The sequence below is a fragment of the Eleutherodactylus coqui genome, chromosome 3 (genome assembly GCF_035609145.1).
Source record: "Eleutherodactylus coqui strain aEleCoq1 chromosome 3, aEleCoq1.hap1, whole genome shotgun sequence".
Classification (NCBI taxonomy): Eukaryota; Metazoa; Chordata; class Amphibia; order Anura; family Eleutherodactylidae; genus Eleutherodactylus; species Eleutherodactylus coqui.
The window spans coordinates 108,501,418-108,528,488 of NC_089839.1; the positions used below are offsets into that span (position 1 = coordinate 108,501,418).

At 39.9% G+C, this 27,071-nt stretch overlaps 1 protein-coding gene across 2 annotated transcripts in view; it reads left to right on the forward strand.

Annotated features, from left to right (window-relative positions):
• STXBP5 (syntaxin binding protein 5) overlaps window positions 1-27,071 on the forward strand; it is a 429,990-nt gene that overhangs the window by 376,643 nt on the left and 26,276 nt on the right. Inside the window, exons 19-22 of one of the 2 annotated variants that reach the window (XM_066595949.1) lie at window positions 2,008-2,073; window positions 18,509-18,568; window positions 18,663-18,710; window positions 25,113-25,163. In XM_066595949.1, coding sequence (XP_066452046.1) covers window positions 2,008-2,073; window positions 18,509-18,568; window positions 18,663-18,710; window positions 25,113-25,163 — 225 coding nt within the window. The remainder of the gene's footprint in view (window positions 1-2,007; window positions 2,074-18,508; window positions 18,569-18,662; window positions 18,711-25,112; window positions 25,164-27,071) is intronic. The other variant, XM_066595950.1, reaches the window with a different exon arrangement.

The window sequence follows — 27,071 nt, forward strand, 5'->3', positions numbered from 1 at the left end:
TTGTTGCGCTCCTAAAGGTGCTTTTACACGGATGGACTATCGTTTGGATTCCTACAATCCAGCCAGAATCTGAACGACTATCATTCAGTTTCAATGCATGCCCCGCCTGAACAGCGAACAAGAATTTGTTCACGTGTCACTCAATTTCTGCATGCAGAAACTAAACAACGTATAATTTCGTGTAAATAGGTAGTCGTTCACTTATAAACCACTGCCTGTTTACTGTGAATGGAGGCAGGTGAATCGGAACAATCCCCGGCCCTCTCCACCTTCAGTCACCAATGGTTGCTCCTGTGTAAAAGCACAGTAACGATTATCGCTGGGACGACTTGTTTGGCATCTTCGTCCAACAAATTGTCCCATGTAAAAGCATCGTATGTGAAGTACACCAGAGACATTAACAGCAGTGTAGTTGATGAAAACAGTCAAACATAAGGCAGGGCTCACACGGGTGGTTTCAAGTTGTGGAATCCACGATCGTTCTCCCTTGATTCACAGTAACCCAGATTACAAGAGCTCAAAACTTCCATTGCTTTTACTATCCGTAAATTTAATTTGCCTTTTCTCCTTGTAGAACCAGCAGTCACATGTCTGCTGTTTGTAGACTAATAAGGCCGCGGTCTGACAAGTGTTTTTTTCTCGCATGAATAGGTGCACGAAAAAAGCAGCTCTAATAGAACCCAATGAAAGCGGTCACATGTCCAGTTTTTACAAGCATAAAAAAATCACACCTGCAAAAGCTAAAATATACGAGTGCAAATCCACCTGTTTAGGCGATTTTTCTACACAGGATGTGCATTTTTTTTCACTAATCATGCGTGAAAAAAAAAGCTCTTCTGACCGCAGTCTAAATGAGAGCATTTAAATGAATGCATTGAACAGGTTGTGTTAGCACACAGGAAGTGCTAACTCATCAGAGCACATTTAGGCCGGCCTCACACGATCGGATTTGATGTGCGGATTCCACAAGCGTATGATCCACAGTAATACACGGGCAATCAGATGCATTGACTTACACAGTTCCAGTCACATTAGCATGTTGGAATAGCAAAACCCACTAGTGGAAAATAGAATGCAGCCATGTTCTATTTTACCATGGATGCCTGCTACATAAAGGCCATTGTATATACCTGTAACTCATGCAATTACATTGTGTATGGGTGGTGGGGATCTGTGTCATCGCAAAGCAAAGGCAGAGGAAATATAAACAAAAAAAAAAGTACTGAGTATGACCGCCTGCATGGGTACAATTGTGCGCTGTACTCAGGGTCAGGGCCGGGCTCACAGCTGGAATCTACTGCGGGAAGCCCACAACGGATTCCACTTATGGCCATGAGAGCCCGGCCTCACTGGTGCAGTGCTGTTGGATATAAGCTTAGAAACCAGCGGTTACAATTCATATTGCTTAATATGGATTTATTTGTGGAATGACTGTTATAATTTGACAATTACTGTAAATCTACCCATACTACATAGTAATGATTTCTGCCATTACAGCAGGAACACAAGGGCATGCATGTGCTTGTCTTACTTTATAATGTAGCTGCAGAGACTGCCAGATCCCAAAAAGAGAAGGCAAAAACTTTCTTTTCCCTCTTTTGCCTTCACTGTATTTAGGTAGACAGTAATGTTACTAGGCATGGCAGAGGAAGTGACAGTGCTGCTTTCTTTCTATGGCTGTCATTTCATGTGATTGCAGGCAGAGAAGTCATGTGACCCTAATGGCGGTTCCGCCTAGATATGTCACATAATCACATCTGTACCATAGACTACTTTTGTAGCTGATAGTACCATGTAGTGTTCTACAGTGCGCATCTTGTTTTTTACATAGTAAAGTCTCTCAATAATGGTCGCTAGCGCTAGTCACAGTAGATCTAAATATTATTCAATGAATTTGACCAACTTTAGGAATGATATATATATATACGGCGCCTACTGATTGCTATAAATCATCATGAAAATGATTTACACGCTCCCCTAATTCGCCTCTGATGTTTTATGTTTCAGCTGGTCTTTGTGACATTAATGAGAGTACCACAGCCTCAGAAGATCGTTGCAAATCTCCCACCTCAGGTAAGCATGGCCTTTCGAGTTTAACCTCATTTGCATCTCCTTCTAATTTCTACTCTAACTTTATTACTCTTTATTACCTTAAATTGTTTACTCTGCTACTGAACATAAAATAATAGTATGCTTACTTTTGTTAACCGGCTATAGACCACAATACGCCTTTTTACTGACCTCGCTATTAGGCTTTATACCGGAACATACATCTTTTTAAAGCTGTGGCTTGGCTGACAGCCTGGCTTACTGCTCTAACCGCCAGTAGTGAAGAAACCTCAGACTCTGGCAACTTAACCCCTTACATGCCACAATCAATAACAACTGTAGTATGTAAGCAGACGGGGGTAGGGTCTCCTTCTGTCACTCATTGGTACCCTACAATGCCATTGCAAAGTACCAATAGGTTGCCATGGCAGTCGACAGCCTGCAGAGTCTATTAGGTTGCTGTGATAGGCTTAGTAGAATGCTCTACATAAGTAAGGCAGTGTACTATTCTAGTCCCCTTTAGAGATTAATAAATAGTGTCACAAAATTCCAAAAAAGTTTAATTTGAAGACAAAATCGAGTAAAAAAAATCATTTTTTTGCAGTTTAAAAAAAAAAAAAAGAAACACATAATATGTATTGTTAATTATCTATCTTGCATGGTGAATGTCATAAAGAGAGTTATTTTTCTTTTGTTTGCCTCCCAAAAACTACAATAAACAACAATCCAAAAGCCACATGTAGCTCAAACTGGTACCAATAGTAAACTACAACTCTTCCCGCAAATAACAAGTTCTCACATAGCACCACTGCCAGAAAAATAAAAATGTTATAAGTCTGTGAATGCGGCAATGCAGATTCAATTGTTTTTCTTTAAAAAAGCGTTTTAATTGTGCAAAAGTAGTAAAATATAAGGGAAATGTATATTTACTTTGATTGCAGTAAGGGTGCGTTCACATGAGCGTAGGCGTATTTACGTTCGCACGAACGCAGCGTATAATCGCCGGAAAGAACGTTTTTCGCCGATCACGACCAGAGCTAGAAAGCGTATTTTCGTTTGTTCCTACTTTTCAAACGGTCTTTTCGGCCATCGAATATGCGTTGGCGCGTATTTCGGTCGCATATGTTCCGGTTTTTTTTCGGGTTGCCGTTTTTACGCGCCGTAAAATCGCACGTGCGAACGAATACATTAGAAACCATTGCCTCAGATGGTCACGTATATACGTTTAGTCGCAAAAACGCGCCGTTTATGCGCTCGTGTGAACGCACCCTAATCGTGAGGATCCAGATAAGAAAGTCATCGTGTTATTTTTACCAAATGGTTAATGCCGTAAAAAACTAAACCCAAAACACCGGCAGAATTTCGGCACTTTTTTTCCACTCAAACCCCCCCCCCCCCCCCCCGAAAAAAAGTTTAAGTATACAGCACATTATATGTATATATGTACCACACAGTGTTGCCATTAAAATACACAACTTGCCCCACTTTAAACAAGCCCTTATACGACTATGGCCGCCTGCAGACTGCCAGGTCAGATCCCGCTGCGAGAATTCTGCGGCTTACCCGCTCCTGGTGTCTTCATTCTCTGACAGCCGGCCCATGCACAGAGAGGAGCCGGGCCCATCACCAGTGACATTTCTACATTTTCCGCATGTGTTTTCATGCGGACAAATCACGGCCGTCTGCCTAGGATAGCGTTATCTAATGCAATCCTATGCAGGCGGGCACGGGTGGAAATTCTGCGGGAAATCCCGCCATGGAATTTCCACCCGTGTGCAGGGGGCCTATGTCAGCGAGTTATGTCTCTTGCAATGTGATGCAATGTGATGATAAAAATCAGTTAGTCCTTGAGGCACAAAATAGCCCGGTCTCTAAGGGGTCAACACTGTGGGGAATTGGTTTTCACTATTACTCAACATGGACAGCACACGCACACATTGACTTTAATGGGGCTTTTTAGACATGCTATTCTTCTTGCATGGACTTGCAGTCCAAAAACTTGACACATATCCTATTTTCATCCGTATCACAGATGAGAATAGCAAATACAGTGTTCAATGCTCTCAGGCCTCAGACAGCACACAAACACACATATATGTACACACATACGAAAAATATGCTGTATGATGTCTGTTGCGCCTGAGGATCTCAGGCGCAACTTGCATACAGATGTGTGAATCTGCCCTTATGCTTTGTAGATAAGAGGTTAGTGGACTAAGATATTAGTGTTTATGTACTGGCCTGTAAACATACTCATGTATTGTCTGTACTTTCATGAGAAAAATGAAAAGTGTCATATTTACAAGGTCTGTTTGGCAACCAAAATATGCGGATGTAGTGTATTTTTTCAATAGTACTATGAAATTGTGGTTAAAATATATGAATGTCATATATTTAAGCATCTTGGATTGGGTTTTCTGTTTTAACCCCTTAGTGACTGAGCTTTTTTGCTTTTTTCCATTTTTGTTTTTTCCTACTCCCTTTTTAAAAATCGTAGCTCCTTTATTTATCCATCGACGTGCCTGTATGAGGGCTTGTTTTTTGCGGGATGAGTTGTATTTTTCAATGGCACTATTTATTGTACCATATAATTTACTGAAAAACTTTTTAAAAATTCTTAGCGGAGAGAAACGGAGAAAAAGGACATTCCACCATCTTTCAGTGCGTCCTGTTTCTATGGCGCACAAACTGCAACAAAAACTACCTGATATTTTAATTCTATGGGACAGTATGATTACTACGATACCAAACTTAAATAGTTTTTTTTTTTGCTGTAGTACTTGTATTTTTTTTTTAAGTTTATTTTTTAAAGATATTTAATTTTTTTCAATTATTTTCTGCGGTCATTTTGTGCGCGCGATAACTTTTTTATTTTTCCGTCGACGTAGTTGTGCAAGGGCTCAATTTTTGCGGGATGTCCTGTAGTTTCCGATAGTATCAATTTGGAATACATATGACTTTTTGATCGCTTTTTATTGCATTTTTTCTGGAAGACAGGGTAACTAAAAAAGTGTATTTCTGGCGTTCTTTTTTTTTTTTTTCGGACGACGTTCACCGTGCAGGAAAAATAATTTAATAGATCGGACTTTTACGGACACGGCGATACCAAATACATATTTTTATTTTATGATTTAGATTTTTTAATAATTGATATGGCAAAAGGGGGGTGATTTAAACTTTTATAACTTTTTTTTTTTTTACAATTTAAAAAACTTTATTGATTTTTTTTTTTTACTTTACTTTGAAGTCCCCCTGGGGAACTTTAACATGCGATGCTTTGATCGCTCCTGCAGTATGACGTAATGCTATAGCATTACGTCATACTGCTTTTTTACAGGCAGTCTATCAAGCCACCCTACGGCGATGGCTTGATAGGCAGTCTGCTAAGGCAGCCCTTGGGCCTTTCATTAGGCCCCTGGCTGCCATGACACCTGCACGGCTCCCCCGATCTCACCGCGGGGGGGCCGTGCGGGAACCCCGAACAGCGTTTGGGGGATTTAAATGCCGCTGTCAGACTTGACAGCGGCATTTAAAGGGTTAATAGCCGCGATTGGCCGAACGGCTGAGCGCGGCTATTGCCCGCGGGTGTCAGCTGTAATAAACAGCTGACGCCCGCGCTGTATGGAGGGAGATAGCGGCACTACCTCCCTCCATACACGTCCTGCAACAGCAGGATGTAGTTTTACGATGGCCCCGTCACTAAGGGGTTAAATGAACAGTGCACATCTTTAAAATATAATTCCTATACAAATGCCCAACAATAGTAAATGCTTTTTTTTTTTCTTTTTTAATTAAGCTACAACGAATATGCTGCATTGTTTTCTAGTTTGTACTAATATGTGAAAGGAGAAATATTCCATACAATATTGTAAATCTATAAACAATAACAGAAAGTTTAAAATTAAAGGGCTTTTCCAGGGAGAATAATATTGCTGACCTATACTCAGGATAGGTGAGAGTCGTGCCTCCAGTTACAAGCTCCAGCCACTACACATGGGTCAGGGCAGAGACTTTTGCTACTTCAACTCCGACCTCTGTGTATTTGCGGCACTGACGGGATGCGCCTGCTCAGCTGATCGGTCGGGGTCCCAGGGGCGGGGCCCAGCCAGTCTACTATTGATGACCTATCCTGAGGACAGGTCATTAGTAGTATTCTCCCTGGAAAACCTCTTTAACTGGTACAAAGAAAAAGGGATCTGTTTGGCATCGGCTTTTCCCTTCTCATTATAAGTATAAGCCCTTCAGTAAAGGCAGCTTTGGACACTCTCCGGTTGTCCTCCTGGATTTCTATGCACCTGGATGCAATCGCATTCATGGCTCTTGAACACAGGGAATCCCTCTGTATATAGGATTCCCACTTCCCCTTCACCTCTACCTCACTTCCAATTCAAACTGTAATTGAGTGCTGCTGCATGCTTTAGTGCTCACACTGTTGCACTAGTGGATGAAATTATGTACATCGCAGTGATGCAGTTCACTATCCTGGAAGTTATGTTTTTGGTAGTAGATCCAGTTTTTGTTCCTAAAGCCTTATGAACACGGGCTACAAAATCACATGTATGTGAAGCCCATGATTTCCAATGGGTTTTTTCACATGAGAGATGTTTTGTAGCCTGAAAGAACCCATTGGAAACCATGGGCTTCACATACATGTGTTTTTGTAGCATAGTCATACGATTTTGTAGCCCATGTGAATAAGGCCTGACAGTCAGCTGTAGTCTGTTGTCCTCCTTCGTTCTGCCTGTCTTTCAGTGACTCCACTGATCCTCCACTTGGGTCTGTGAATCCTTTCAAAGCCCCCGTCCCATATGTCTCGTGTACCTTTTTACTTTTCCGACTCTATTATTTCTGGTGGTGGATTCCCCTCCATGTTTGCCTTGTATGTCTACTTTTATTTATACATCTTCTCAGGTTAGGGAGATGTCATCCTCTAAAATATCAGTTGATGCTCCCCTCCACCAGGGCAAAAAGTTTGCCATTAAAAAGTATATTTTCGCTACTTCATATAAGATGCTTCTACACATTGAATGTATAAAGATACTGGTGACAGAAAAATACCTTCATTCCTTAAAAGTATAAGGGCCATTAACCTATGAATGCCTCCACTTTACCTAAGACACTTTACATCTTTATCTAGAGTCCCTGTACCAAACTTTTTAAGATGTTGAAATTGTACAAGATGAAAGTGAAGTGTTTTCTAAACATAATTCAGACCTATCAGTTAATAATTCCCATTGCCCTCTATGACTTCCAGAGGAACCCGAATCTCTTCTAGAAGATTTAAGGGCTACAATGAAAATATAAAATGTCCGGGAGAACAGAGGAGGAGAGTTTTTCCAGTTCACTAATGTAAAAAAAATCCACAGGGAGTGAAAGGATCCTGAAAAAAGATCCAGCATAATCAAAACTTTTAAAAGAAATTATCCTTTTGTAGAAGATGATGCTTTAAAATGGGCTAAACACTCTGGTGTCCTAGATTTCTGAAAGGACCTCACAGACCTTTGAGAATATGAATCTGCTCCGTGATCCCATGCATAAAACAATGAGAGGCCAGACTAAAGTGTTAATGGGAGATGTCTACAGCCATGTTCATATCCTGTATAGTAGCTACCTGTATGGCCAGATCTCCATCTGTTTGGCTATCAACTGGAGAGCTAGCTTTCTTTAGGAAATCCATCCCTGTCCTCAAACGGTCCACAAATTTTTAGGCTCATTAAGTTTTTCCACAAGGTCAGCAGCCTTAACTAATGCCACAGATAGAGCCCTCAGGTTAGACCTTGGATAGGTGATGCAAACTTCGAAAGTTACCTATACTCTATACCAGGGGTCCCCAACTCCAGTCCTCAGGGACCACCAACAGGTCATGTTTTCAGGATATCCTTTGGTAACAACACCTGTGGCAATGTCTGAGGCACTGACAATAATTACATCACCTGTGCAACACAGAGGAAATCCTGAAAACATGACCTGTTGGTGGTCCCTGAAGACTGGAGTTGGGGAACCCTGCTCTATACTATGCAACAGTGACAGGTTATTTGGTCCAATTCTGGCTGACAAATAAAGCTTCTGTTAAGGAAAATCTCAACTGAGTTATGCTTCATTCATTAAAGATGTTCATTTTGGAACCAAAAGCACAATTGACCTGGGCAAGAGAAAAAGGAAGGCTCTGAGAAATTTTGAGTCCTCAACAGCAAAGGATTCATTTTTAGTGCTAATAGTTTCAACCATCAATCACAACAAAGCCAATCCACATGTGTGAGGGGGGCAGACTAAAGTTTTTATTCTTCATGTCTGAAAAGCAATATTTTCTTGTCCATAGATCATTTTGTCTGGGTACAAGTTGGAGTTCCTATCTCAGCCTTCCAGTAATAACAGTTATGACAGTGCCCCAAAAATGGAGAGGATAATTAGTGCAGATGAATGAAGGGTCATGGTAAAACAGGACTCACCTGGTGCAGACCACCTATCAACAGACAGGCCGCCAAACTGCTAGACCTGGTTCATCTTGAAAAAAATAAGGTTGCAATGGTCCACTGTAATGCGTAATCCCAAATTGCATCCATAAGGAAGAGTGAGTGTGTCAGGGGGGAAACCAGGGTACACCAGTACTTTGGTCAGAAAGACAGGAAAAGCAAATTGACAAACATTTCAGCACTCAAGGTGTATAAGTGGCTTATTGAAGAAAAATATGAAAGACACTTACTTGGGTGGGGAGTTAGCAACCCAGACAGGAGTTCGAAGAGTATGGGTAAATCCAATTTATTCAAAAAGTGAGCAAGGTACAAAACAGTACAGGAGAGTGTTGTACTGTTTTGTACCTTACTCACTTTCTGAATAAACTCCCGACCCAAGTAAGTGTCTTTCAGATTTTTCTTTAATAACCCAATTCTACACCTGGAGCGCTGGGATTTTTGTCAATTGCTTTTCAGCATCACAGCAGGCTCATGATCAATAAATGTCGTCCTCTGGTCAGCATTCAGAAGACCTTGGAAGCAGAAATCTTTTCTTTGAAAAAGATCCTTACTCTGGTTCTCAGATCTCAGCAGGACCTAGCCATTGCAGCATTTTTTTCCTAGAGAGAAAGGCACCTCTCTTTCAGCTGCACATCTGAGAAATGCTTCAGAACAGAGAATGGAAATTAACCTTTTCACTTCCAGGGTTTTTCAGACATTTTGCACCTCTGGCAGTCAGGACAGTTTTCCTACTTTTCACATTTACAAAACAATAAATTATACTAAACCCCTACAGCCATACATTTTTTTGAAAGCACAGTATACAACTGGCACATTCTCGAAATATTCCTTATCACTTCATACACACAGACACCTTCATGAAATTGCGTATCAATTAAAAATGATTAAAACTTGATATTAGTAGCTTAAAGTATGATCTGAACTGAAAACTAGATACACAACACAAATAAAAATTTAACATGTGCCTAGTTTATTTACACCGCTTAAGGCCTTAGTCACACGGGCGTATATACGCGCGTATATACTCGCGTATATACGCGCGTAAAAAACCGCGTGACCATGTCCATTGCCACCAATATGTTCTATCTTTTGTAGGTGCGTTTTTACGTGCGTATATACGCGCGTAAATACGCCCGTGGGTTTTTATGCGCGTATTTACGCCCGTGTGACTAAGGCCATAAGGGTGCATTCACAGGAGCGTGTGCATTTGTGTATATTGGTGCGCTCAAAACCACGCACCCACGTACGTACACAAACACACGTGAATGCAGGTCCGCGCAGCATCGCTTTCAATGGGGCCACGGCTGCTGCCGGTGGCCGCATTGAAGGCAATAGGATGCCAGCACCCCTGCAGTGATTTTCAAGGAAGGGTTTAAACTATAAGCCCTTCCCTGAAAATCAGCCATGGTTTGTGTTAACAATAAACTTTAAAAAAAACTCTACATACTCACCTCTCCGCAGCTGCTGTGTAAATATTCCCTGCGGGGAGTAAAGAATTCCCTGCCACAGCTGTCACAGCTATAGCAGAGGATTTCTTTATCTCTGCGGGGAGTCCCCTTGTCACTGAACACTGTGTAAGTACATTAGAGGCAGACCATACAGCTGCCATGGGGGCCTTGGAGAAAGGAGGGCCCAGAGATTCTTGTTCTCACCCCCTTTTTTATTGTGTGGTTGAAACTAGTGAAAGACTGCCTTCTCCAGAGGATTATGGAGTGAAGAGAAAAAGCAAACACTAGACCCTTTTCTCCTGGGTGCCAAATAAAGGGACCATTTTTATCTTTGCAATGTGGCCCCCTTTCTTCTATTTTTGCCACTGGCAGCAAGTATATGCAGCTCCCGCTTCATCCTTATACCAGCTAGGAGATTCTAGGCTGCAAAACATGACCAAAATCAGTGCTCTAGCTGCAGTACAACCTGAGAAAAAGCTGTTGGTAGTAAAGAGTTATCTCATGCTTCCTTGGCTACTAAAATGCCTCCCTACAATGAGCTCCCTACTACAGCATTGATCTCTCTTGATCATTATTTGACAACTGATGCTTCTACCCACTGTCTCACTGGAGCAGTCATGCTCTACCTTTGCTCATGCCCTTGAAATAATGTCACTGTAGGCATGTGCTTTATGGAAAATATAGCTATAATGAGAATGCATGGAGTTGTTCATTTTGTTCAACTGTAAGAATTGATCACACTAAAGTTGTGCTAGAGTCGCATGTAAAACTTTGACCAATGACTTGGAGTGACTAGGAATCCCACTTTAAAATTGCACACAGTCGAAGCCTTAGAGTACCATAGTTTGCTTCTGCTTTCCATAGGCTTTGTTAACATTTAAAAAAAGAATTATTACCAATAAGGGGAAATAATACAACATGGGTAGCATTATGGGTGTGAAAACTCAGAAGTTACAGCTATTTTATAGGCAAAAAGGTAATTACTTGCAAATACACAAAAAACAATAATTTATCAGGAACATTAACCAATTGTGAGAGTGCAATATAGGCAAAGTGTATTTGCGGTAAGTACTCTTGATTTAAAATGAAATTTCCAATATTTTGGTAAAAATCCAGAAGTAATGGTCTTGCAAATTTGCATCGCTGTACATCTCACGTAATCTAGATGCAAATAGTTTAATATTTATTGGCTGATGAGAAGACACTTACAGAAAAGGAAACGTACACCTGGTTAAAGAGGTAAGCAAAGGCAGAAACCAGCTGAACCACGGGATAACCATAAGGTAGGATCTATAAATAGTGGTACTCTGTAACAGTATCACAAAAAGTGGAATCTGAGTGCAGTAAAGCTAGCAGATGTTTTTGTTTTGTTTCTTTGCTTTATCATTATTTTATGCACAGGTAAAAGTAGCTAACTCATTCATAAAGCTGTATCAAATTGGAAAGATATGAATAATATTTTTGACAGCACCATTTGTATATTTAAATCTAAACTGATTGATTACAGTGCTGTCCCATTCTGACAACCAATTGTGTTAAAATAGCTCCACAGCAAATGGCTGATTGCTAAGGTTAAGGCTGCTTAATCCTTGGAAATCAGCATTTGTCACTTTAGGGCGCGCTGCCTGGGTTTATATACTTTGTGGCAGGGAAAATTTTGTGCTAACCATCTGAAACCAATTGGCAATGAATGCTGAATGAACTGTTCTTAGCTGAACCTTTCCTATAGAGAGGTTGTCTCATACAAACACATTTTCTCATCCTCCCTTATTAGGGCATATGGACAGACCACTGTCTACACACTAGAATAGAGAGCCATTGTCCAAGATAGGTTCTCTTTCCAGTGATCCCAGCTTGGAAATGAAATGGATATAATTTTAATAATGTATATGATGAAAAGTTTTTCTGTATATTTAAACATTTCAAAATTGAACTCAATGGCATAAAAAGGTATATGTTTCTAAGTATTGTCTAGATGTTATTTAAATAATGATGCATTTAATGTGTCAATGACCATCAGCTGTAAATGCACAGAGCACAGTTGTTGGTGGGGTACAGAGCAGGCTCGCGAACCGATCCTAATTGATCTATTTGAGACAGCTAATATCCACCCACAATCAAAACTAGCTCCAATAACAGTAGTTTAGATGCTGCAACAACTAAGCAGCTAGGCGATTGGGAGTGCCCCTCCAGCACTCAATCAACACCTCCCTTTCCATGCAACATGATCGAGGGGTGTCAATGGGTTTACATGGCAGTCCAAAGCCAAGTGAAGGCTCCCAGGGCTGCCATATTTTGCAGTTTATTAAGCTCTGCCTGTAGCAGGGCTTAATAGACTACCATTGAAACGTACAATATACTGTAAAATATTGCATTATTTATACTGCACGATGAAAGTTATGAAAAAAAGAAAGGAAAAAAATTACATAATGCCAGAATTGAGTTTTAGAGCACTCTGTCTCCAAAAAAAGAATGAAAAGTGACTAATAAGTCAGCTGTAACCTAAGATGGCACCTATAAAACTACAGGTCGCTCTGCAAAAAACTAGCCCCACACAGCTACAGCAATGAAAAAATAAAAACAAAGTTATAGTCTCAGAATATAGTGACAGAGAGCCATTTAAATTTTTTTAAGCAGAAAAATTTATAAAAAGGTATACATTTAGTACTGCAACAGTATTGCTGACCTGCAGAATGAAGTTAACATCTAATTTTTTCGTTTAAAAAAAAAAGGTGCAATTGTGAGTTTTTTCTATTTCAATTCAAAATTTTTCAAAGTTGTTAATTACATCAAACATATTATAGGGTACATTAAATCCTTAGTGACCGCAGTGCACCTTTATAGTGACCTCGCTAACAGGCTTTAAACCTGCACATACATATTTTTAAGATGGTGGCTTGGCTGCTCTTTAACTGCCAGGAATGGAAAAACTTTAGATCCGAGCAGTTAAACCCCTTGTATGCCACGATCAATAGCAACATATAAGCAGATGACAGTGGGATAGGGCTCTTCCTGTCACCCATCTGCCCCATGCAATGTGTTTGGAAGGTACCAGTGGGTTTCCATGACAACCAGAGGCCTGAGAAAGGCCTCTGTGTCTGCCATGTATCTCAGTCTATTAGACCACACCTCTGGCAAAGTCTAAAAGGCTGATGTTGTAGGCATAGTAGAATACAGTACATAAGTAATGCAGTGTACTACCACTTTAGAGATCCAAAAATCACATTAAGTCAAGTCCTCTTGAGGGACTGAAAAATAGTGTCAAAAAAAGCTCAATAAAGTTTCTTTTTCTTAAATCCAGTCTTTAAAAAATCAGATTCCACCCCCCCCCCCCCCCCACACACACACACACACAAAAACCTTTTCAAATAAATAAAATAAGAGATGTTTTAAAAAAAACAAAAAACAAGCAATACATGTTCGTAACAACTGAAACAATGAAAATATTTAGTTATATGTCTCGCCTGGTAAACACAGTAAAAATTATTTTAAAGCGTAATGCCAGAATAGATAATTTTCTTTCGTTCACCTCTGAAAACTGCAATAAAAAGCAACCTGAAAGTCACATGTACCCAAAAAGGTACCAATGAAAACTGAATCTCTTCCTCAGAAAACAAGACTTCAAAAGGCTCAGTTGCTGGAAAAATAAAAAGATTATGGTCTTAGACTGCGTCAATGCAGATTCAATTGTTTTTCTTTAGAAAAACGTTTATAGTGTGGTAAAGTAGTAAAAAATAATAACATAAATAAAGTTGGTACTGCAGTGATCGAGCTGATCAAGAAAATTATGCTACTTTTACTGAATGTTGAATGCCATAAAAACAATAGAGGAATTTCTGGACGGTTTTTCCATTCTCTCCTAAAAGAAATATTAATAAAAGTATACAACTAGAGATGAGTGAGCATGCTCGGTTAAGGCAGATACTCAAGCCCCCCCGCATTTGCTCGGACGAGTATTCAGTTACTCGAGAAGAGCGATGCACGCTTAAGTATCTGCCTTAACCGAGCATGCTCGCTCATCTCTATATACAACACATTGTATGTACCCTAGAGTGGTGCTATGAGGAGGTTCAACTGGTCCCATATAAAATAAGCTCCTCATGAAACTATGCCAACATATTATAGCTCTTGCAATGCAACAATGAAAGTCTTTAAGGCACAAAATAGGCAAGTTACTAAGGGCATAAATAGTAGTTTTACAAATATAAATCATCCCACAAAAAAGAAGCCCTTCCTTATACTTCTACCACAGAAAAAAATAGAAGACATAATGGCTCTTCAAAAGCCATAATCTTACCCTCGCCAATTAATTGCTTAAAGGGCTTGTGGCGTTCGGGCAGGCACAGTTGGCTCCTCTCTGGCCTGTGACATCATTTTCATTGGTCACGTGGTCTATGTACAGCTTAGTCACATTCAAGTGATTGAGGTTGAGCTGCTCCAGTACCATGCACCACTGCTACAAACTGTATGGTGCTGTGCCTGGTATACAGTGAAGGGGCTGAAGCGCTCAGGTGACATATCATTAATATATAAGTACTGGATAGCCCTTTTATGGGAAATATGCAAGATTATCAAATTCATAGACGTCACAATGGTAACATTTTTCTTTGTGTGCATAGTTGTGAAATACAGAAATTAGTGATAGATTATTAGCATATGTGGGCAGAACATAGCCAAAAGGACATGACCTTTAGGATATGCCCTTACATTATGATCAAAATGTGGTTAAAAGTCCTAAAAAAAACACTCAGAGTTTTATTTATTTGGGGGAATCCATCACAATATCAGTGACTTCAGCTGCAAAGTAATTAGTTCTGTACCTAGGCCCCTCCAAGCTGTGTACTCTGCACTTCTTCTGGCCTCCAGGCCATATTATCATGCTGTGTGTACAACAGTTAATAGGTCTGCTTTATGTAAGCTGTCGTAAAGATAAACTTCCCAATAGCAATCAATCACAGAGTAGCTTTTATTTCATATTCTGCTTTTCAAAATGAAATTAAATATTGCTCAGCCACCTAGGTTTAAAATATTGGGGCAAGCATCACTATGCTATGACAACATCATGTCATCTACGTTGGGCCACTAAAAACACAAGATATTGGCGGCCTAGCACAAGTGATCACATCACTGCATCACAAGGCCTGAGTATGTAATGTATGTTTACTAGATGCTAGCTATTCTATAAATGCAGCTATTATTGCCAGGCACAGGTTAGGCTACCTGTCCACGAGCGAGTTTGAATTGCGTTCCCGGCGGCCGGATTATCGCAGCGGGAAACGCAGTTCAAGCTCTCCATAGTGTTGCTATGGAGAGCGCCTCCCCCCTGTCCACGAGCGGAGAATCATTGCAATTCTCGCTCATGGCCAGCAAATTGCAGCTTGCTGCGATTCTCCATGGTCTTCCGCGGTCAGCCTATCAGATAAAGCTGACAGCGGGGATCCGTCTGCCAGTTCCTGCTCCCGGGCGGCGGCTCCTGCAGCAGAGATCTGTCGCCTGATACCGCATCGCCCGTGGACAGGCAGCCTTAGAGTTCACAAAGAGGAGACTGGAATGGCAGTCAGCATATATAGTCTCTGTACTTGGCCTCAACCTGTATCTTTGGACATTTTGGACATGATTTTCACCCAGCACTGAGTATATTTAAAGGGGTTCTGACATGAATAATTTTTTTATGCTTTAGCAGCCATTGTCCCCTGGTGTGCCTAATGGACCCAGGGAACCCATGGTTTAATGGCTGCTAAAGCATAAAAATATAACACTTACCTGTTCTTCTGTTGTTGTTGACATCGGGGGGTCAGCTCCCGGCAGGCAGTCTTCTTCCTCCAGCAGCCGCGCCGCTCCGGGATCGCGCGCATGCGCAGTAGAGAGGTGCCCTCTGACAGGAGTCAGGACGGGCTGCGTCTCCACTGCGCATGCGCAGCACTCCGGAGTTCAGCCGGACGGACGGGCCGCCCACAGCAAGCACTGCTTGTGACGTGCTTGCTGTGAGCGGTCCGTCCGTTGACCTCGGAAGTGCCTGACGGACGGAGCAGAGCCAGGAAGCGGTCTTTTTGACCGCTCCTGCTCTGCTTTAAAGGCACAGAAGATGATGCCGGCTGGAGGGGACATGCCTGGCGATCGGGCCAGGCCAGGCAAGGTGAGTACAATTTTTTTTTCTTCATGTCAGAACCCCTTTAAGAGTTCAGAAGATAGACTCGTATACAGCAGCAAGGACTAAGTGACAGGTTCATTACGGGCTGGGGCATGGCTGGCTCTGTCCTCTCACTGCTTTCTGATTGAGAAGGGTGTTGTATAAGTATCATTTTTTTCTTGTTCTATTACATATAAATTACTGTAGAGAGAGCACAAATGGGGACACTGCTGTGTGGGGTCTAAAAGAGGGCACTATAACTGTGTGGAGCACAAAAAAATAAGCCCCCCATATGTATACATTGATGAAAAAATAATTATGGGGTTTCGAATGTGGAAACATAGAAGAGACTTTATTTTCCTCCATGAAATGAGCTATTATTGTACAAGAGTAAAATATTAAAAAATCAACATACTCGGCATAGCTGTAAACCTGCTGACCCATAGGATAAATGTAGCATAGTTTGAATGCAAGGAAAAACTATAGAATTGCTGGCGGACATTTTCTATTCACTACCAGAAATGTTTAGGAAGTGGCAAAAGCAAGACACATGCTCTTCTGTGTGAAGATACAAGTGTTCCTCTATCGTATTTCTACATTTACGCTAGATTCAGACAAAAAGCTAGCAAGTGTGATCTTTCTAAGGGCTCAGTCACACGGGCGATTATTAAAAAAGATCACACTATATAGAACCAATGCTTCCCAATGGCAGTGGTCACATGTGTGATTTGTACATGCGCATAAAATTCAAACGGACAAAAGATAGAACTATGGGTGGCAATGGACATGGTCACGCATTTTTTCTCTTCTTAACGCACGCAGTGTGAACTTTTTTACGTGCGAATAAACATGCCTAAAAATGCCCGTGTGACTGAGCCCTAAGGAAAGAGTTATTGAAAATGTTTCTAGAACTGTTTTCTGTAGAGAAAATCCTCTGTATGTTCAAAATCCTCAGATTATTTTTGCTCGTATATGTCCCTTTCCCCAATGAGGATCACAATTTTGATTTCCCCATATCGTATACAAGCACAATAGGACCAATTTCACATGAAGCTAGGTCTAAAACATCTTCAGGATGGGTCATTCATGTCAGATTTGTGGGGGTCCAACTACCAAGACCACCCCCACCAGTCACTTGTTGGAATGACCAGTGGCACTTGGGCAAACACTGCAGCCTCTCCTCTGGCCTGTGACATAACAGTCATTTATTTAGTCACAAGGCCTTTGTGCAGCTCGATCTCACCAAAGTGTATGCAGAACCAGCTACCAATGCTATGAAATGTATGACTGTGCATGGCGTACACTGAAGAGACTGCAGTTCTCACCTGAATACTGCAACCTCCTTCAAGCAGCTGGTCAGCAGGGGTGCAGAGAATTGGTCTCAGAAAACGCTTTAACCTATCAGTATGTTTTCTGCAGAAACCCACACTAACAGAGGAAGAACATACAAGCAATTTACATGTATATGTTGTCCCTGGTGAAATTGGAACCAAAGACCTCAGTGCTAACCACTGCTCCCCATATTTAGATATACTTTTTAGCAACTAAACACAAAATGGGGATGAGGTTCAACTCAAATGTCTAAAACACCTCAAACCCACATTTCCTAATGCAGTTTGCGTGGATGGAATCGGATATATTCTCATTCTTTGCATTGCAAATGTAACTACTTTGGCTGGAAAAATAAGAGTTGTCTACACAAAAGATTAGTTTTCGCCTCTTGCAATGCTGAATTTCTGTGTGCATAGAAGAAATCATTCATCCTAATTTTCTTAGTTCATAAACCGAATGCTGGGACTGCAATGAAGACTGACACTTCTGCATAATAATACTATAATGCAGATTTATGTGCTCTCAGTATGGGAAGCTGGGTGCTAAACCATTCTAGTAGCTGCTATTAATATCTGTTTTCCAAGACTACACCTCATGACTTGGGGAAGCTTTAGAATATCTACTATACATTAAGGAACACTTGGTTATTGTAGAGGAGCATTATTTATCTGTAGTAACCATTTAAAGGGATAATTGCATTTGGCTTTGTCTAAACCAGGAAGCAGAAAAGGACCAATTTGATACTGCGATTTGTGACAACTAGCGTTACTTTGGATTTATTACTGAATAGCTTTCTTATTTGTTCCCTAGAATGTGTGAATAGGTCATCTATTTTACATGCAGCAAAGGGCGTATAAATATTTAACTCGCTTAGCTGTAATTTGTGTGTTAAAAACAATTTAGGGCTTTCTTATAATTCTATGAGCTTTTTAGAAGTGTCATTTACATTATGCACTCAATGTTTTAATCAGCAGCAGTTACTAACCGGGCTTTTCTTTAACCGCCGAGGTGCCATTTTATGTTTAGCTTGATTCTGTGCTATATGTGTGCACTAAATTTTGTCTTCACTTGCATAGGTTGTGGCTCTCCCACATCTTCTGATGATGAACAGGCTATGAAATTATTTATAGCAAAGGGTACAGTATTTATGTTCATAATTACTCAGCTTTATTCAGTTTCAGACGTCTGCATATTATACACTGACATCTTGTATTGACATGTTATTTGCAGTGAAGAGCAAGGGCAGAAAGTTTTCCAGGGCGGTAGCCACTGATATAGGTACGACGGACACAAATCTCCTGTCCTCCTGTTGTTGTGTTCTTGCTCTATAAGAAACTAACCACAAGGGGAAGGGTAAACAATCTCTTCGATGATTGCATAGTAATCACTTCGCTGCTTTTGTTTTGTGGTTTGGGGATTCAATTACCAAAAAAAATCATGGTTGGGAAAATAATTCATTCTTCCGTACTTATTAATTGGTTAATTGAGTTTGGGCTTGCCTGGGAAATAGCAAGGTTTAACAAATACAACATACTCTGACGACCAACATACATATTAGATAAACTTTTTTTAATTTGAATAGCGCCACAGTTCATTAATTAAAAAAAGAAACTGATTTATTCAAATGGCTGATAACATAATTAGTTGTATTTGTATATTGAACCATGCTATTTAACCAGTTATAAGGTGAGTGAAACTGAGCACCCGGTTTGGATGTTGGCTTTATGTGTGTGTTATAGTGCAAGGGTTTTTCTTCAATCTATATTCATGATAAAAGGGAGTATTTGACAGTAATGTTTGTGTTCATGAACTAACATTGAAATTGCATTGTCAATTCATTCAGGTATATACAATCCTATATTGTAAAAATTTGAACTCTGTAATTAGCTGAATAATTTTTCTTGCTGCAAATTGCATTACTGCGCTTGCTACTTCATGTACGGTCTCCATTTTTCCTCATCAAGAACACTCTCTGTATGCCAAGGTAATGTAAATATCAGTTAAAGAAACCGAGCTATGTAAGCCTTTATAACACAATGTAATAGAATAAACAACTGAATAATAGCAACAATCTATGACATAATATCAATCAAAAATTCTATGGAAGCATTTATGTGTATACTACTTGGTATTGGTAAGTCTGAGACTCTTGGATCCTGTAATGATGAAAACATTCAGGTACATTGTTCCTTCCTAAACGTACTTGTCACATTGCTGTACCAGTTATATCTCATGATTTCACATTATATCCTATATCGTAGTGATTAGTCAATTAATACAAGTTATGTTTTTTGTGTAAAATAACCTAATAAAGTGAAAAGGTATATCAGTATGGTTAAGGAAACTGAAGAAGAGGACTAGAAAAAAAAGACTGTATGGAGATAATAGTTAGAAAGTAAGGTAGACATTAGAGATGAGCGAGTATACTCGGTAAAGGCAATTGCTCGAGCGAGCATTGCCTTTATCGAGTACCTGCCCGCTCGAGATGAAAGGTTCGGGTGCCGGCGCAGGGGAGCGGTGAGTAGCGGCTGTCAGCAGGAGGGAGCGGGGGGAGAGAGGGTGAGAGAGATCTCCCCTCCATTCCGCTCCGCTCTCCCCCGCAGCTCCCTGCCCGCCGCTGGCACCCGAACCTTTCATCTCGAGCGGGCAGGTACTCGCTAAAGGCAATGCTCGCACGAGCAATTGCCTTTACAGAGTATACTCGCTCATCTCTAGTAGACATTCATTTTAAACAGCAAAAATGTACAATTAAGAGACATGGAGGAGGAATATCAAAAATTCTTAAAGGGGCTTTCTGGAGCAAAACTATTGATGGCCTCAGGATAGGTTATCAATGCAGATCAGCAGTGGTCCACCCTCTGGGTCACTGATTGATCAGCTGATGTGAAGGGACTGCGACCCACCTGAAGACTTAAAGCATTACTACTGTGTAGTGGCCCAGCTCTCTTTCATACCATTTCAGCAATTTAAACGGAACCCTGGGACATAAAACTCAACGTAAATAGTCTTAACCTACCGTTCTTCTGTCTGCTCTTTTGTAATACACAACCTTATGTTAACTTTGGTTTATGGTATTCGAGTTCAGAAGCTGAGAAAAGATTGAGAATGCCTTATTTCTTCTCCATTAGCCAACCTCTGACACCTTTAGGTGAGTTTGAAGGTCATATGGGCATTTATACTGGAAACGCCATTTACATTTTAAGGTGGGCTTAGCTTTTATGATTTTACTAGTTTTGAGGTTGAAACAAAAATTTATTATAAATGAAACCAACCAATGCAATAGATGAAGCCACCAATTCTGCACAATATATCAATCATTTGACTCCAGTAAATATGCTTTCCAGTAATTATTTTATTAAATGTGTTCCCTGACTTGCACTGTAATGGTACATGCAGAATCTTCATCATCGAGAAACTAATTTACTTGTGTTTTGACCATTACAAATTTTTATGTCATTATATATTTGCGGCGTGGTTAATATATGCATTTAAAGGTCTTAATTCTTGAAAATTTATGTATTGTTCCCTTATTTTAACACTTGTATTTTGCAAGTCTACTGTTAGATTTTTTTTATAACACATTTTTATTGAAATTTTCATGGTATGCAAACATAAGCATATTATAAATAAAACTCAAAAAGAAAACCATACATATATTGTTTTTGGAGGTAAACATGCAGTGTTTGATTATAAAACAATACTGAACAATCTATGTAGTTAATGCAAAGATGATTAACTCTCGGTCATCTATATGCCTTCAAACATTTTATTCCCCTCTTCCCCCCTGCGTCCATATCCTTTTATTAATCAACATTTTTAATAAACATATAACATCCAACTGAATATAACTATCCCCCTAGTGACCTCCTCCCTTCCCCAGTCAGTCATGTTACGTTTAATATTCCTAGTGGGTCCATATTATTATTATTATTATGGGACCAAGTAGTGTTGGTGAACTGGGACATACATTCCATAATTTCCCCGTGGCCAAGAAATTTTTCCATGAAATCCCTCCACTTTTCAAAAAGTTTAGGGGCTTAAGATTCCACACATCGCTCAATCTCAGTTCTTTCCATTTTCAGGAGGTGTTTTAACTGTTGTAAGACCTCATTTATCCCTGGGGGTTTGGGTAGCAGCCAGTTATTCAGAAGGCACCTCTTGCCGATCAGGAGTATGGTATGTGTCATATTAACCTTTTTCGTTTGTTCTGGTAATTAGTGAAGTATAAATACTTGTGGTGTTAACTACAGGTTCTGACCCCCTATGTCTTGCACCAATTTTTGAATCTTAACCCAGTACCAACTAATCTTCGGGCATTGCCTAATGCCATGTAAGAAATCAGATTTAGGCATGGTACATCTAGGGCAAGCTTGCAGCCTTGTTGGGCCATTTTGGATTCTGCGGTTTGTCAAATCCATAAATTACTCCGTGGATTATTTTAAAATATGTTTCTCCTCACCATTCATTTGAGATCGCCTTTCTCACAGAGTTCTAGCTCTTAATCATTCCCTCAGGAAGTTCCGAGTCCTTTTGGTCGTAGGACCATTTTCTGAATAAGTTAGAGCTGTTCTCCGTCACCCACCCCTCTCTAAATTTATTATATAAAACAAAAATTGAATATTTATGTGAAAGATATTTAACTAGTGTATTGATAGGGTTAGATATTGCCTCCCTAGTTATATCGGTTAGTCTTTTCTGTAAGACGTTTCGTTCTTTAGCATATGGGAGGAAATGCGACGTCAGTAAATTGTGTTCTATGCACAGCTCCCTAAAAGTCTTATATCTTGGAGCTTCTGGGTGTATAAGGTGTTGATCTTTTAGAATACCCTTCTGTTGCCACGTTTTGAACATTTTGTTTTCCCTTCCTTCTTTAAATTCTGGGTGATTCCACAAGTCAATATGTTTGAAGATTTTAAATGGCAGGTCATATGTCTTACGGGCTATCTTCCAGGTTGCCATAGTGTCTCTAGCCAATATAGAATGTTTACTTTCAATAGGAAGATTAAAAAAACCTGTATGCAAACTCCATAGATTAAATAATTCCGTCTCTAAGTCATTATAAGAGAAATGACCCTTATCCAGTCCAGAGAGTGTCGCATAAGACTAGCAACATTGTACATACGGATATCTGGGAAATTTACTCCACTCCCACTCCTAGGGAGCATCAATTTTTTTCAGGGCAATACGTGCTCGCCTCCAAGACCAAATAAAGGTCATGAATGCCATGTGCAAGTTCTTCAAGTTGCACCTTTGTAGTAAGATGGGTATTGTCTGCAGAGGGTAAAGGTGTCTTGGGAAGCTAACCATTTTAATTAAGTGGCATCTGCCCAGAAGGGAAAGAGGAAGACTACCCCATCCATCCAATTATTTTATTATCTTTAGTATCAATGGGGGATAGTTTAGAGAGTAAAGGGATTCTGGTCTCTTGCCTATATTTATTCCCAAGTATTTAATACTATTTTTGACTATACTGACAGGGCAGCTTTTGAAATCTATGCCAGTGAGTTTGCCATGGCGGGATATGTCCAGCAATTCACATTTAGTAGTGTTTACCTTGAAACCTGATTTCTTCCTAAAAGATTCTAATATAGCAAAAACCCATGGCAAATCAGTGTGCGGACTACCAAGTACCAAAAAAATATCATCCTCAAATAGCATTGTCTTGACCATTTTGTCCCAGATCTTGATACCTTCGATCCCTGTAGTCCCTTTTAGTAGTGTTGCCAATGGTTTTATTGCAAGGTTGAATAAAAGTGGAGAGAGCGGGCATCCCTGTCTGGTACCTTTCTGTAGGGGAAATTGTATAAAGAGAAAACCTGGTGTATAAATTTGTGCCTGAGGGGAGGAGTACAGATTCCATAGATAGGAACAGAAAGGGCCTATAAAGGCAAATCCTGTCCATCACTATTTTTAGCCACTTCCACGAGACATTATCAAATGTCTTTTCTGCGTCTATTGCGAGAAGAGCCGGAGTGGGATGGGCAGAAGGGTATAATTTTGTGTCATCAAGCACTATCAAGATTTTCTGAATGTTCATGATGGCCGAGCGTCCTTTTGTAAAGCCAGTTTGCAATGGAGAAATTAAATGGAGCAGAATATTGGCAAGGCGATGTGCCATAATTTTTGCCATCAACTTTAGATCGGTATTGATTAAGGAGATTGGTCGGTATTATTTTGCGTCCGTAGGATCTTTTCCGGGCTTGGGCAACAGTTTAATATGAGCTGTGTTTATGGCCTAGGGAATGGGACTGTCTCGCATATACCCATTAAACAAGGTTTCAAGTAATTAATATCTTGAAAAACTCAACCGAATACCCATCTGGTTCCGGGGCCTTGTTATTTCCCAAATTTTTAATACACTCCTTAATTTTCGTTAGATCTATGGGGGAATTTAGTTCCAAGTTTTGTTCCTCGGTCAGCGAGGGCCAGGTTATGTCTGAAAACATGTCCTCCTCGCCCTCCACCCCCGATTGTGATTGCGAATACAGTTTTGAGTAAAACTTGAAGAATAAGTTATTAATTTCTTGGGGATGAGACTGTAGTTTTCCTGAAGTCTCTTTCAAGCAGATCTCTGAAAGGGTCCTCTTGCTAAATTAACCATTATTTTCACTGCTTTGTTACCGTATTTAAACAGTTTTGCTTTCTTTCGCGAGTATGATAGTTGTTCCCTTTTGTGAAGCCAAGCTTTATAGGACTCCTTTTTCTGTTATCCATTTCTGCTTCTTATGGTCATTTGGACTTTCCTGGAACTTTGTGTAAGCCTCACGTAATTGTGCACTATATTGGCTTATTTTATCTTTAATGTTTCTTTTTAAGGCTATCACATATGCAATTATCCTCGGATTGCGGCTTTGGCTGCGTCCTATAACAACTGGGGATTATTAGCGTGTTCTTCATTATCAGACATATATTCTAAACACCATTCCCTCAGAAAAGCACAAAAAGTTTCGTCGTCTATCAGATATGATGGGAATCTCCACAAGTAGTCAGTACCTCTCGGGACCCCCTCTCTCAGAGATAGCACTACTGGCGCATGGTCCGAAATTACCATCTCCCCTATAGATATTTTGGGTATCACGTGGGTTGTCACTAGCATATAATCTATTCTGGACCATGAGTTGTGTGCATGTGAATAGTGTGTGAATTCCCGTCCCTACGGGTTGAGCTTCCGCCATATATCCCTAAGTTTGGACGCTTGTAAAAAATTGTGGAGAGTAGAGTCTTGGATTCTAATGTTAGCGACCCTAACCGCCTGACCACGATGGTCCTCTCCCACTTTAATAACTGCATTAAAATCTCCCCCACTATTTTATGTTCCACCGTGTGAGTAAGTAATTTGGCGAATATATCCTGCAAAAACTGTTTGTTGCTTGTATTAGGGCCATACATATTATAAATGCTGACATTTTCCACTCCCATTTTGATACCACTCTTAGATTTTTGTTTTATCAAGCATTTGCTTTATTATTTGATTATTTTAATTGTTTTTTACATCCTCATTTGAGAAATGTAGTTCAATCAAACTAACTAATCTTCATTTACTTAATGATTTGTGACCTCACTCTTGTACTTGATCCATCAGACTAAATTAGTACATGAAAACTGATGAAATCTCTTTAATGCCAGATTAATTTTTATACTTTATGTGGTTTTTAATAAGTTTTGTTTTTTATCTTTCAGCAAAGATGTCAAGGAAGCTGAGCTTACCTACAGAATTAAAGCCTGAATTAGGTGAGATGTGGTTTGCTGAGAAAATAATGGATTATTTACATCTCTGCAAAGACTGAAGACACTGACAGAAAAAATGTACTTTTTAAATAAGCAATATAAACAAATGTCCATTGCAGAGCCCTGAGACTGATGTAGGCTCACATAACTATAGTGAGCCAGATGTTTTGGGGAATCACAGTACCTGCCTTCATGGCAGTAGCACAAGAAGTTGACAAGAATGAGAAAAATAGAGCAAATCAGAAAGGAAACAGAGAGGGAACAAAAGAAAATAAAAAATAACACTGTAATGTTCCTTCACATCACAATCATTCTCCTTCCCATTGAGTTTTAGTTTCTTTTGATGGAAAGAACAGTGTAGTATTCAGTGCTGATTTTACAGGAAAATAAACCTGATTGGTCTCATTATGGCTGCTGTGACAATATTGTGAATGGAACCTAAAGTACCATGAAGAAGAAAGGCAATAAATGTAAATAGCTAAGGCACTATACTCAGGTATTTGTATCAGCCCAATATACTTTGAATGGATCATCAGTACACATTTGTTATGCATGGGAAATGTGAAGTAACTATAAATATATAGTGCACATTGAAGCATTCTAATTCTACATGCCTGAAAATAATGTATTAATTATAAATATGCATGGGATTGTCGAAATAATCACTCATGAAGCTTACATACAAAGCTACATTGTAGTTACCAGTATAGGAGAATACTTATATTAGTGCTCAGCTGTTGTTATAACTCTAATAGAAATGACTAGAGAGCCATGCCCATGTGTGCGGCCACCTCTGTACTCCTCAATGTGGCAACTTCAACAAAAACAAACAAACATAGGGCCTCCAAGGGAGGTCATTAAAAGGGATTGGAGGACCTCAATTCTGGAGATATAAACAGGTCCCAGCGGTGGACTCATACCCATCAGACATTTCAGAATATACTGGATATGGCATAGATGCCAGTAATGGGAATAGCGCTTTTAAGCTTAAATGATCTACCTTGCAGCATCAAACTTGGAGAAAAATGAAGTGCTGTACCTAGAGCATACTACATTAACAAAAAAAGCCACAAACTAAAGCTGTGTGCAGAGATATACTGTATTCCTAAAGACTAGCAGCAAATCTTTCTGAGAATCTCCCAAAAATACAGATAAAATACTGTGAAAACGCTCCTACATGTATATTGTGTGAAAGTGACAATGCTATTCATATTATGCTGTAAGTGCATATATAAGGGCAAGAATGATAGAGCTTGGTTTTCAGCATTCCACTGATATGTAGTCTGCAGGGAATTCATATACTTTTCAAAAGTTTGCAGTAAAAAATGTTTGTGAGTTAAAATTAAGAACAAATCAAAGTCTGCTAAGAAAAATTAGATTAATATCCATTGCATCTAATGTTCTAAAGTATGATGAGATATTTTCTTCTGTAAAATTCTCAGTCAATCACTTAATTAGTGACTTATTACAGTGATTTTTTTTTTACCTGACTGGATCATTACATTTGTGTGTTTTGGTCCATTTTAACTCCTTCACATCCTAGGACATACATTAACTTTTAGCTGCACTAAGGTAATATGGCGGATACATGGTGGATGTTAGTTGTGCTTGACAGCTGACACCAGTACAGATGAGCGAGCATGCTCATCCAAGCTTGATGCTCGTTCAAGCATTAGCATACTCAATTCACTCGTTACTCGAGCCGAGCACCACGCAGTGCTCGGGTGTTTGAGAAAATCTTGACCCTCTCCTCCCCACCTGTTTTCAATGGAGCTGCGTCTGCTGCTGGTGGCTCCGCTGAAAACAATTGTTTGCCGGCACCCTAATTGTTTTTCATGGAACGGCTTAACATATAAGCCCTTCACTGAAAAACAATAATTTTAGTGTAAAAAAAAAAACACTTCCCCTCCG